The sequence below is a fragment of the Ischnura elegans genome, chromosome 4 (assembly GCF_921293095.1).
Source record: "Ischnura elegans chromosome 4, ioIscEleg1.1, whole genome shotgun sequence".
NCBI lineage: Eukaryota > Metazoa > Arthropoda > Insecta > Odonata > Coenagrionidae > Ischnura > Ischnura elegans.
Genome location: NC_060249.1, coordinates 128313886 through 128327207, shown reverse-complemented (window position 1 = coordinate 128327207; position 13322 = coordinate 128313886). Strand labels below are relative to the sequence as shown.

The 13322-nt window shown below is 39.3% G+C and overlaps 2 protein-coding genes across 5 annotated transcripts in view; one reads left to right on the top strand and one right to left on the bottom strand.

Annotated features, from left to right (window-relative positions):
• Window positions 1–6012, top strand: part of LOC124158048 (medium-chain acyl-CoA ligase ACSF2, mitochondrial) — a 59127-nt gene extending 53115 nt beyond the window's left edge. For all 3 annotated transcript variants that reach the window (XM_046533211.1, XM_046533213.1, XM_046533212.1), the window contains 4 exons: window positions 139–287; window positions 1250–1391; window positions 5327–5437; window positions 5531–6012. In XM_046533211.1, the coding sequence (XP_046389167.1) occupies window positions 139–287; window positions 1250–1391; window positions 5327–5437; window positions 5531–5689 (561 nt within the window). In that variant the 3' untranslated portion in view covers window positions 5690–6012. The remainder of the gene's footprint in view (window positions 1–138; window positions 288–1249; window positions 1392–5326; window positions 5438–5530) is intronic.
• A 4749-nt stretch (window positions 6013–10761) lies between these two features.
• The window catches only part of LOC124158047, a 47711-nt gene continuing 45150 nt past the window's right edge, over window positions 10762–13322 (bottom strand). For both annotated transcript variants that reach the window (XM_046533209.1, XM_046533208.1), the window contains exon 13: window positions 10762–12359. In XM_046533209.1, coding sequence (XP_046389165.1) covers window positions 10964–12359 — 1396 coding nt within the window. In that variant the 3' untranslated portion in view covers window positions 10762–10963. The remainder of the gene's footprint in view (window positions 12360–13322) is intronic.

The following is a 13322-nucleotide window of genomic DNA, read 5'->3' as shown; positions in this document are numbered from 1 at the left end:
GCAAAAAAAAATATGAATACATAATTCTATAACTTAAAATGAATGTATGTATGTAGCAACATAATATTTAGTAGTGGAACTAGTAAAGGAAAGTGTGTTGATGCAACATCTCTAGGACATTTTTTTGCTGGACCTTAGGTGAAAGTGGTGAACTCAGAGGGTGAGATGGTGCCAATGGGAACTCCAGGAGAGCTCTGGGTTCGAGGCTACTGCAACATGATTGGATACTGGGGGGATGACACTCGCACGAGGGAGACCATTGGAGAGGACAGGTGGCTGCGAACTGGGTGAGTCCCCTTTCCATCGCTTGTGTGCCTTAACTTTGATTTGATGTCAATGGCGTTCACATTCAGTGCCATGGGAAAAAAATGCCATTCCACATGATGGGAATCAAACCAGGCAAGGCCTTTGACATCCAAAGACCACCAAGCTGTAGGGAAGGGACGATGTTTTGATGAGCAGTGAATATTTTCAAATTCAATTCACACAAAATTAGCACGCAAGTATTATTTGAAAGTAGCAGTAGTGGAGATATGAGCTAAAATACGCAGCACTGAATACATGAAGCCATTGCTGGGAGATAATGTTTTGATCGAGAACAACATGCAGTTTTTCCTGCAGCCTTTAACCCTCTGCTACTGACAACCCACATACATATAACAGCCACGCAGCCATTGTTAGGCCTCCGTTGCTGTCTGCATTCCCCTTGCTGCTGATTTAGAGATTCTCCCCCAAAAACTTCCCCCTCATCCTGTATAAGTCTGTTAAATATCGTAGCCTATCCATTAGTTTTTCTCCCTCATCACCTCCTTGTTCATCCCCTGGCATTGGACTCTGATGTGTCGGCAGCTGATTGGTAAGCAGATTCCCCACCAGATGGAGACCAAATATAGAGAAAGCTCAGCAAGTAAGAAGCTACAGAAGGAATGATCAATCAAAAGCTTGAGAATGAAGACACTGCAGAGTTCCTTAAAAAAACAGTCATGAAATTTTCTTCCCAGCAGGTTTCCTTGACCGCATGAGTCTACTAACGAAATATATGCATTTATTTACCCACACAAAATGTTTGACACTTTACCAAGAATCCATTTTCTCTCCCATGAAAAAGATTATCTGGGGTCACGAAAAACCCGTGGCTGCTGCCCCATGACCAATGCTAAACACGATTCAGAGAATTATATGTGGAATTTTGCAACCAATTTAGAGAATACTAAGTATTTTTATGATAATCTATACATGTATATTTCAGAGACCAATTCATCCTGATGGAAAATGGTTATGGGAAAATTGTGGGGCGCTTCAAGGACATGATTATTCGAGGGGGAGAAAATATTTTTCCAAAGGAAATTGAAGAGTTTCTCCAAGGTCACCCAAGCATAGCCGAAACTCAGGTACGAAATGGATTGATTTGCATTGAAACACATGAAGGTATCTATAAATATCATTAGCAATGCAAGCTACCTATTACGTTAAGCACTTTTCATAAATAAGAGGTTACAGAGATGGCAACCCAACCAATTATTTTTAACACGTGCTGAAACGAGTAGCTTAAGCTAAAATGTTAAAAATAAATTTATGATCAAATTATCATTAATGTGATTGATCTGATGACCTAAGGCGAAGTTTGGAATAAATCACTTGAAAGTTAAATATTTTGAACATTGCCAAGTCGTTTAACTTCACACCAATTCAAAAATAAAAACACGATTTTACTCCTGCAATTTCTCCCTTAGTCCAACAGTGGTCAAAGATAATAGCAGTCGTCAGCTTTGCTACTGATGGAGAATTCACGGTAGAAGTTAAATTTCGTTGCTACCCTAAGTACCAATCTTCAAGCACATCCACCTGCAGTACTTAACGGCTTATTTGGTAGCCTCGGTGGTGGTGGGGTAAAGTCCTCGCCTGCCAAACTCGTAGGTCAAGGGTTCAAATACTGCCTAAGTAAGTGAGGCGCGACCGGAGTTGGAGCCCCTTATTCGCCAATTGGCGGATGGCGGCAGTTTCTAAAACTATTTTTCCCACGCTCTATGGTTACAAAATTTTTATCAACAAATCATAAATTTTATCAAATTTTATTTGTGATTACAGAAAAAATTATTAATTAATATGAAATTTAACAGAAAAAGAACTTAATTGGATTTTGGACGATTGTCATCATCCACTTCACTGTCTCTGACCCAAGGGGTATAAAATTTTATAATTTTGTTTTTAAAGGCTTCAAAAGCATCAGGACCCACAGAGTGATCATGGTATTTTCGCCACACATATTCGTAGAGGTACGAATCGAAATAGTCTGCTTTGTGAGGAGTGTTCTTCAAAGTCCTCTTGATAGCCGACCATGTAGCTTCAATAGTGTTTGTGTGGGCACCTGAATCCGGATCCTTGAAATTCACATTATGTTGGACAGTTAAATGTTTAAATCCTTCTTTTTCCAAACAATAATAGGCCTTCCAACAATCCGAAATTATTTCAGTTCCAGGCAATACCCATTTCTTGATAACACCAAGTAATTCCTCAGCTGACCTAGTAGGAACCACTTGGAAAAAACATTTTTTGGTCCCCCTTTCAGTTCCACCAAACACCCATTCACATACCTTCCTCTTCCATACTTCATTTTTCCAAATTTACTTTCATCAGTTTCGACAGTCATTCCCACTCCTCCAATTTGAGTACTTTCTTCAATCAATACAGTCTCACACACTTCTCTACAAAAACTATACCAATCAGTCACTGTTTTATCCGTCACTTTCAAAACTGCCATATTGTACTTTTGCATACACTGCCCTAACCATTGACTAGTTAATTTTTAAATTTGACATATACTTAGATGAATATTGAAGAACCAAGAACTCTTTCTTACAGATCGTGAACATTCATGCGGATTATTTTGAGTTTGATTTTTACATACCCATTCATTTCCATCAGTCTTCTTTGGTCTCTTAGTTAACTTCATTTGCCTTTCACACTGAGGACATTCATAACCTGACGCAATCAAACCTTCATTCATACACCACTCCAACACACACTTTTGTCCATAAAGAGGCAGTAAAGCGAAATATCCGCTAGAGTATTTCACCTCTCTTGAAAAACATTCATCCAAATTCTTTTTATAATCCACTTCCAACAGAGACATGTTTGAACGTTTAATGAAATGGTAACTTCGATAAAATTTATGATTTGTTGATAAAAATTTTGTAACTATAGCACGACAGAAAAATAGTTCTAGAAACCGCCGCTATCCGCCAATTGGCGAATAAGGGGCTCCAACTCCAAATTAGGTGGTACTAGAGAAAAGTGCCACCGGAATTTTAAGAAATTTCAGCACTTCATGAAAAAACATGAGTTTTCTAGCTTAAATATTAATGTAATATTTTTTTATTCCACTAAAAGAATTATTATCTGGTCATAATATTCTAATACATTTGGAAAGGAAAAAACAAAATGTATTACCTAATTATAATTTTAATTGTCATCAAGCTGACGTATTGGCCTGTAGTACTTTTCCCTCGTAGAGCAAAAGCCAATATGTAAAGCCACTGGCACTAAGGTGGTGAAAATTGATTGGGTGAATACACTTAGTGTGAAAATTACTGAGTCGTTATTAATCCCATCATCGTGGCGAAATTCCACAAAGTGTATCCTGCAATTCACTGTCCATCTCAAACTTTCCCACTGTCCCTCTCATTGGGATTCTTCTTTCTCATAGAAAAATCTCCCCGGGATGGTGGTAAAGAAATTGCGTACGCTTGGTTTCGCTAGGTAGGGCCTCCTTTGCTTCTATAGCACTGGAGTGTTTTATCCCTATTTCCCGCCCTTCCAACCCTTTTCCTTTCCCTGGAGGCGTCGGCAGGCTCCGATCGCGACGGCGCCTCTCTCCCTTTTCCTTCCTCTCCAGCCCCCTCCCCGGGATTCCTGGCGTATAAGCCCCTGGCTTGGTTCCGGGCTCCGGTGCGTTGTACCCTTATCAGGGTTCACCTTGAACCCTGAGAGTTCTTGTCCATCTCAAACTGTGTTTGGCAAAAGGATCCATCCATTCAGTTTTGAACACAGACATCCCAACAGAGTGGACTTGTAAAACATTACCAACCAGAGGATTGAAATGGCCTGAATTGTTGCTCACCAGAGCGTTGATTGCAGGCTCTAGGCACACGCATCCAAAATATTTACATTACAAAAAATGGCAATTAGAATTATATTAAAGGAAAACCTTATGATGCTCCCTCCAGTCCCACATTTAAAACTTTGAAGATCCTCCCATCACCATGTGTCTATTTATTATCTCTGCTAATTTCTATGCATGAAAAGCTGGACATGTTTGAAATTAACTCCAGTTTTCATAATTATGAAACCAGAAATAGGCAAAGCCTTCACTATAATACAGTGAGGACAAATAGAACTAAATTAGGTCCAAGGGAAATGGGACTCCGAGCATACAATAATAAACTCCCGCACCATTTAAAAAATCAATTTGAGTCATTGGTATCTTGTAAAAGGAAGTTGAAGGCATTCCTGCTCGAAAAGAATTATTATTCTGTTACGGAGTACCTGACGGACTCCACAATCTAGTGGTTCTCTTTTATTTTTTGAAAATATATTATACATGTGAAAATACATACTACTTGTACATAACATTTCAATTATACGTTTCTAATCTACGAAATTGTATGAATCTCCTCCCCCCTTTTTTATGTGTCTTATGCCTTCCAGTAGATCCTTGGACAAATAAATTATTAACATTATTACCTGACTGGCAAAGGGGATGTCTGCATTAAAATCTTATTTAGTTGGCAACTGTTGCCTAACACAGCATTTCACTTAGCATTTCAGTCTTTAATGTCACTTTAAAGAACACTGTACAGTTAGGCGACCGCTTCCACAGGAGATGAAGATGATAGAATGCCCCATGGGAAGAGGTCAACGGTGGCAGTTGCCATTCTCCCATCAAGCTATTAGGCCATCGATAAAATGATTGACAATCGTGGATGCTTAGCAGATGACCACAATTTGGGGAGTCCCAACGGTTCCTTAGTGACTATTTTATTGTATGGTATCCAATTTTATCTTGATTTATCAAGTTTTGATGAATCTTTGCCCAAAGCTGTACATGACATATGATATGAAGTACATCTAATTATTCTTTATGCTCTAATTTTTGACGTGCTTCAGACCATTGTATCCTTCTCTGCCTAGTGAAGTATTTTTGATTTGAAAGCAAACGAAGGTATTATTACTCACAAAGGCACTCAAATGTTAACATAAAAAATGTGATATACATGACATCGCATCGTGATTTTTGCAGTCGTTCACGCTCGTCTATGCTTTGCAGGTGTTTGGGATTCCCGACGTCCGCCTGGGAGAGGTGGTGTGCGCTTGGGTGAGGTGTAAAAAAGGCATGTCTCTAACCTCCGAGGATTTGAAAGAATTTTGCAAGGGCAAGGTGAGTGAAACACAAAAAAAAACATCATAAACCACTAATAAGAAAAAAAAGCAAAAATTTGACCCTAAACTGTGACTCATTTTGATTTTTCAGATTGCTAATTTTAAAATACCAAAGCATGTTAAATTTGTTGAAGAGTTCCCAAAAACTGTCTCAGGAAAAATACAGAAATTTAAGATCCAAGAAATGATGGAAAAAGAAGCCTTGGTAGAAAATGGAAGAGACAATGGAGACTCCCGGCAGATACTTTAACAAGAATGCACACAAAAATTCTTTTGAGGAGAGAGCATTTACTGCACATAAAAAAATGGACAGATCCCAAGGGAGCCACCAAAGAATGATTGGGTGAATGCAAGAAATTACGTCACCACATTCAATCTCCCGTTGGATTGACCATGAGGGAAGATGAAAGATTAAATATTGTGGAAGAAGGAATTGAAAGTACATTCCATAAGACTTTCCGAGTGGAATAAGGGCAAGAAATAAACAAAATGCCAACATCCATCACTAAGATTTGTATGCACGTGCATCCAAAATCTGTTTTGTAAATAAAATAAAAAAATGTTCTCTAATTACATTGATAGATTTATTGGAATGCCAATTTAGTTTACTTATCTCACTGACAAAAAAATCAATCAAAGTTATGGAAAGCATATGACTCGTACAATCCTTCCTTTGCATTTGAAATGTGACTGCTGTAGCAAATTTTATAGGCATTTGAATTGCATCCAAACAGGAAATACAAATTTGAGCGTAGGTTTTCGCAGTGAGTGGCATCGTTGCTAACGGCTTCTGGGTGCAGCTGCGTGTTGCACTTTGCCATGCAAGCTTTCGAGTCCGTAACAGGGCACATCATTGGGCGATGAATGAAAATGCAGAATTGGTTGTCAATTAATATACTCGTCCAACCTTCCCCATCCACCGGAGTATTGGGGGAGTTCTTAAAATTCTTATCTTTGCAATTTCAGGTGTCCTAGACATAAGGGGGTCGAGGCGGAGAGGGAGGATAGGGTGTTAGTAAGTAACTTAACGCCGGGGAGAACGCACAACAGACTGCCTCACTCTTTCGATATTTTCCGGAGTTCTGATGGTCCGTTGAAGTCCATTTCTGGGTAAGTAACTTACTAACACCCCAAATCTCTATCTTTCTCCTTCCTGTCCCTTACCTATGTGACACACATTAAAAATTTAATCACGTAAAATATTATAATATTATTAAATGTTAACCTATTTCATCCATCACAACAAAATTCCTCTTCCCTTTGCTTATTGTGTAAACAATAATATTTTCCTGGAATCAGCTGACATCATCAATGATCTAGGAGCAGTGGCATAGCCAGGAATTTCGTTCCGGGGAGGGGGGGGGGGAGAGAGGGAGTCCAAAACCAGGGGGGAAGAAAAGTTTTGAAAAACAGGGTTCTCAGTATAGAAGGTTTTATGCTAATTTTAACACTTTTCACAATCGAAAAAGTTCATTTATAAAAAGAAATATTTTGTACATTCATGATTTTTCAATATTTTGTTTTCTTTTATGAAGAAAATAATTGTGTTTTAATATTTGGGGGAGTCCGGACCTCCCCCTTGGCTACGCCACCGTCTAGGAGCTACCGTCTCTCAGGAAGTCATACCATGATCACAACCCCAAGAGAGTCATAGCAAAGCTCTCAGAACAGTGGCACAGTGAGGGGGGGGAGGTTTTAGGGGATAAACTCCCCCCCAGAGCTCAGAGAAATTTTTAAGTTTAATAAATTTTACTTAAATGGATTAATACAGGGTGCACCAGAGAAACTTACTTATTTGAAAGGTCAATAAAAACAAAAGTACTTCAGTTATTGTTTTAAATTTTTTTTAAATTTGAGAATACAATATCCCAATTTTTTTTCATGCAGTCTTGAAAATGACATCGGATAAATGGCGACCCCCATTGCGCATACACTGATGAAGTCGATTTTTGAAATTCGTATCCACTCTTTGCAGCACATCAATGGGTATGTTGGCAATGGCGTCGCGAATGTTGTTCTCGAGGTGTGCTATGGTCCGTGGTCGATCGACATAAACCAGGGATTTCAAATAACCCCATAAAAAGAAATCGCATGGAGTCAAATCTGGATAGCCTCTGAGAGAGATGAGGCGGTCGGGGAAATGTTGTCGCAACTAAGTCATTGAGTCTCGTGCTGTGTGTGCTGTGGCTCCATCTTGCTGAAACCACACGTTCCTAACGTTCATTTCTTCGAGTCTTGGAAGAAAAAAATCCTCGATCATGTTTCTGTAACGAGCTTCATTGACGGTAACTGCACGTTCGTTTACTTCAAAAAAATAAGGACCAATTATTCCCATTACCGACGTCGCACACCAGACAGTAACTCGCTCACAATTAAGTGGCTTCTGGTGAAGCTCACGCGGATTTACACCACACCAATAACGCATGTTTTGCTTGTTGACGCAGCCGGAAATGTGGAAGTGAGCCTCGTCACTGAAAAAAACGACCGCGTCTTCAGGCAGGTTGTCAATCAGCATTTCACATGCATTTTGACAGGCAACAAAATCGCGTTCACTTAATTCTTGTACAACAGCCAATTTATAGGGATGAAATCGAAGGTCTTCATGGAGAATTTGTCGAACAGTGGTGTCAGAAATTCCCATAGCAGCTGCGTGTTTGAGAGCCGAACGCCGGGGAGAACGCACAACTGACTGCCTCACTCTTTCGATATTTTCCGGAGTTCTGATGGTCCGTTGAAGTCCATTTCTGGGTTTAGCGACACTTCCACACTCCCGAAATGAGTTAACCCACGACAGAATCGAATTACGGCCAGGAACGAGTCTGTGAGGAGGAATTTCAAAGCGAGCGCGGAAGGCACGTTGCATAGCAACAAGTGAGCGACCGTTAGAAAAGAAGCTCCCGACTGCGAAGGCCCGCTGCTCTCTAGACCAGAGCATGATGGCAACTGACTGGAGGGAGATACAAACTTGGGAACTTCCCCCTCCAGATGCGCCCCCTCTCGCCCCTCTACCCGCCCAACTCACCGCGCCGGAATTTTTTCAAATAAGTAAGTTTCTCTGGCGCACCCTGTATTACTTATAGAATAGTGTAAGGATAATAATAAAATATTGTAAAACTCACCATTTTCAACCACATATCATAAAATTGTGGCATGTCCTGATACGTCCCAATTAACCAGAACCTACTGTAAGTATTTTGTCTTCAATCCTCAGGCCATACGACAAATTAATACATATATACTATATTATTCAATACGGAAAGATCTCACCAAGTGGGATTCACATGATAGAATTTAATGACCTGGACGTTTTCCTTTTCAGAGCCCTACTACCTTTCCTAAGTGTTGATGTTTTCCCCAGAATTGGCCAAGCCTCCATCTAGCACAAGGAAGTACATACATACAAGGGGAGAGGGCACAGAAAACAGAAAGACGATACTATTGGCGAGGAAACAGGGAAGATGAACAGGGAGTTTGAGGTATTCTTAAGTGACACCCTCCCTCACTCGTGATCAGTGGTGGAGGGAGTTTGGAGGAAATTTGGCAATCATTTAAGAGATATACATAGAATGCTTTAGGAGGATGAAATTTTTGCGCCAAAGAGTTTTCAGGAAAAATCCCAACCCAGAAATTTACAACCTCACCACATGGAAACTAAAGGAAGTAGTAAGACACATGCAAAAAGAAAGAAGAATGGAAATGGCTAATAGCTATTGAGTTCCATCATCATCGAATGGAGAAAAGAAAAAAATCCAAGTTTAAAAAAAATACATTTTACGACAAAGTACAGTAAGATTAACTCTTACAAATACATTAGTAGGAGGAGAGGGAATAGAAACCATGGAACCAAGTTGAAAGACACTAATGGTACTGTTCTTACAATGTTCAACTGTTCAATAAAAGTGTAGCTAACATATTCCGTAAGTGTTTCGCCAGTGTAATCAAGGACCGTGATACTGATTAATCAAATTGATGCACACTAGCAACTGATATCGATAAATTGTGTAAGCCATGCACTGCAGCACAACCACCACAGCATTATATTCAAATCCAGGTTATTTATTATATCCAGGCCTAAATCATTTCATCACCTGGAAATTAATTTAGTTTTCCAATTCCAATTTCTCGCAGCAAAATTCTTGATTGTTGATCACTAATTCACCCCATAAAAATCCACCAAGTCACCAGAGTAACATCTCTGATGCAAAAAATTACAAGATGCATTGACAATCAACTCATCAAATATTTACAGCCTTCCCTGGCATTTTTTCGAAAGATCTCAATGTTTTGTAGTACTTTTTCTATACTCTTAATGCTCAGAGCGGAAGGCAAAGAGGCATTTAGCCAATTAAATGAACGCAGAGAGCAATGGCAAAGGTTAAAGCCAGGGTTAACTCACAATCGTACCAGAGGTTTGCTTGGCATTGATCGATCGGTCAGAAAACAGCCAATCAGAATAGAATATGGTGGCCATGAGTCTGGATGTTCTCCAAACCACCAATGTCAGCCATCGCTTGATTTGCTTATTCCCCATGTTCAGTCTGATCCTTACATAGTCAGCACTTATTCAATATAATGATGAAAGAACAAGCTTTACCAAGTAATCGGAAAAGTGCAAATATATTTCCAGTTCTGAAAAGGGGAAACGATGGAAGCAAGAAACTGCAAGCTGTCAAGTCTACTAAGGTAAGATAATTACTGGAAAAATAAATTGGAGAATAAATACCAATTGGTTGACGAGAAATAATTGGTTGTTCAAAATTCAGAGCAGGCCATTTCCGTGAAACTATTGGTAAAGGCAGTTGTCCATGCCAATGACAGAGGGAAGGAGATCAATGCATATTATAGACTGCACATGAATCATAGATCTCCCTACAGCCACTGACAGAGTGCCTCACAGTCATCTACTCTCAACATTGGAGCTGTTATCACTAGATGGAGAAGTTAACAGTCAGTGGCAAACTTTCTTTCTTATTGCCAGAAGTCAACAGATTATAACTGGAGTCGAATTCATTGGAGACAAAGTCACATTTGGAAGGAACTTCTCTCGGATTTGTATGCGGGTCAGAAAAATTAAAATTGCCAAATCTTACATACCTAGTAACATCAGGAGTTCCTCAAGGGAACGTCCTGGGGCCACTTCTCTTTTCAAACTATGTAAATTACCTTCCAGACATCACTGATTTTGAAATGACTTTTTTTCTTTTACTGCATTATTTACTGGTGAAAGAAGGGTAATTAACTTTATGAGTGGGTAAGAACTAATCCACCCATAAAAATGTTCTGTCTGGTTTGTGAACTGATTCATAAATCATAACATGTTTACATGATTTAATATATAATATGTAAAACTTTTTATACATTACATGGCATTTTTATGTACAACATGTATTTCAAGAGAAGTTTGGTTTAAATTACCCATGAATAAAGTTCAAAATTATTGCAACAATATCTTTGTATTTTTTCCATGTCTGATAGACACGTACTTTGGATCACAGATTACTTTTTCTCAAGAAGCAACAGAGGACTATAATTTTTTTAGCCTCCTCCTGGGATTAGTCTCATAGGCTGAAGATTCACCACCATTACCCTTATTTGCACTACCAGCAGCAATGACGTTATGAGCTTTTCTTGTGTCACTTGCAGTACTACTTTCGGAAGAATTACTCTTTGAAGGTTCGCCAGCTTTGATGCCACTTGTCAGGTCCTTTTTCACCCTTCCAACCTTTGGCTCAACTCTCTTGATCCTAACGCTGGGGGCAGCAATCACCTTGGACGATCTACTCTTTATTGACAAGTCTTCCATTTTCTTTAGATCCAGTTGCAAATTTCGTCGTGGAAGTTTCCTGTTAGGCACAGATGGAATGGGCTCATTGCCACCTCCCACCAGATCTGAGGTGTCCCCTTTGCCTAACCAGGACGCACCAGCAACTTCCTTTGGGGGCGTCTTACACACCTCATGCTGCACCTTCCTTCCTTGAGCCCACAACTGGAACTGAGCTTCTAGTTCATCCACAGGTTCACCGCTGCTCGCAAACGATACCACCTTCACCTTTTCCCTTAACGTCTTCAGCAAGTATATGCAAGACTCTTGTTTAGGAGGGCTTGAAGTATTTATTTCGAATGTTTCCATTCGAAATAAATACTTCAAGCCCTCCGAATTTTTGGTTTCGTCATCAACAACACTGATCAAAATATCTAATTTGCTTACAACGTCATCTGTAGATGCCTTACCATTTTCCCATTCTTTCAAATAAAAATCAGCCATATTCCGGATTAAGCGAATGTAGTAAGATTTCACTTTGCCCAACTCTGCAGAAAATAAAGCAGCATTTTTTAGACCAACAGTCTCATCAACTTCTGAGGTAAGAAGAGAAGTATAGAAAGTGCTCATTCTAGCGACCATCATCTTAAAACGTCTCATAATATTCTTCAAAATGCCATTTGCATTTTCAAACACATCAAGGGATGTGGCAAAATTATCTAACTCACCAACGTTCGCCAAACACACCTTGACCACTCTTAGACCAGAAAATGCCTTCTGAAAGCCTGAATTCATGCACCATTCACAAAAACACTTATCAGCACATTTCTTCAACTGAATGAACTTGTAATTACTCCCAGGTCTCTGGGGAGAATACATTCTCATTCCCCTCTTTCTCTTCGCATCCATTGCCTCCACTTCACCCTCTGTCTCAGACGTAACATAAATCTCAAAACTAGTGGGCTTGGACTTGTGCCCAGTCTCACCACTTTTCGTGAGCCACTGGATCAAGTTCTTCACATCTCCCAATCGCTCATCCTTGTTCTTCCCATGGTCCAAATCAACTATACTTTCCATTCCGAGAAGTTTCACTTCACAGTCAGCTTTGTTGCATGCCATTAGGTCCACAAATGCCAACATAGACAGAAATTGCACCGCTCTGAAATGGATTGATTTTTCCAAAATTAGTGGATCATATTGAATCAAGCCCTGATTAACAATCATGCACAAATTACAGGGTATCATACACTTAAGTCCAAATATAATATTCAAGCATCATTCAAGCCTGACCCCCACTCAATTCCAAGATTAATGTGCTGGAATAACCTAGTTTCGAGATGGTTTGCACTATCTTTAAGAGTTGACGTAATTTTCCTGGGCCTCGTTATTTGTTTAGCGTAGTGAAGTAATATAAATTCCCTTACATTTTTTTGGCCATTTCATGATGTCAAGCCACAAAATATCGAGAAATCTCTTAGTTTAAGGCCTAGAATTGTGAAGACTGCAGAGTCTATGTCTTGGCATAAGGCCTCATAACAACAGAGGCATAAAATTTCCACATATAAACGTTGGCCATTTCTAGCACAAGCACAGGCCTAATAAGTTAAAGCAATGCATACGTCCAAAAGCCACATTGGGACAAAGAAAATTTAATGACCCAAATGCTGATCTAGCTCATTTTGATGCTTATTATGATGCGCATATGACTGAGCATTCAGTTGATATGCTAAAGGTATCCCTCTCCACAAAGCAGCATGTCTTCTACTTCCCTTCCCACCTTTCCCCTACCTTCCCATCTTTCGACGTGGATTTTGATCTACTCATACTTTTTAGAGCCATCTTGTTTAGCTGCACTTAAGAATATGTATGGGATTAATGAGGATACAACATAATTAAATTCAGTTATCAACCAGTCCTCAGTTTTTAACTAAGCCTTTCCCAAAAAATATACCAATACATTTAATGCATTCAAGGAAATGATGAAGTAATTATGCTGGGAGGCTTTCCTGTCTTTCACTGCCAAGTATGCACTTCATTTGTCAAAATTTGCCAATTTTTAAGTGGTAATTTTTAATTGTCACATATACTTTATTAAATCTTGAATTTATATTTATGAAATGCA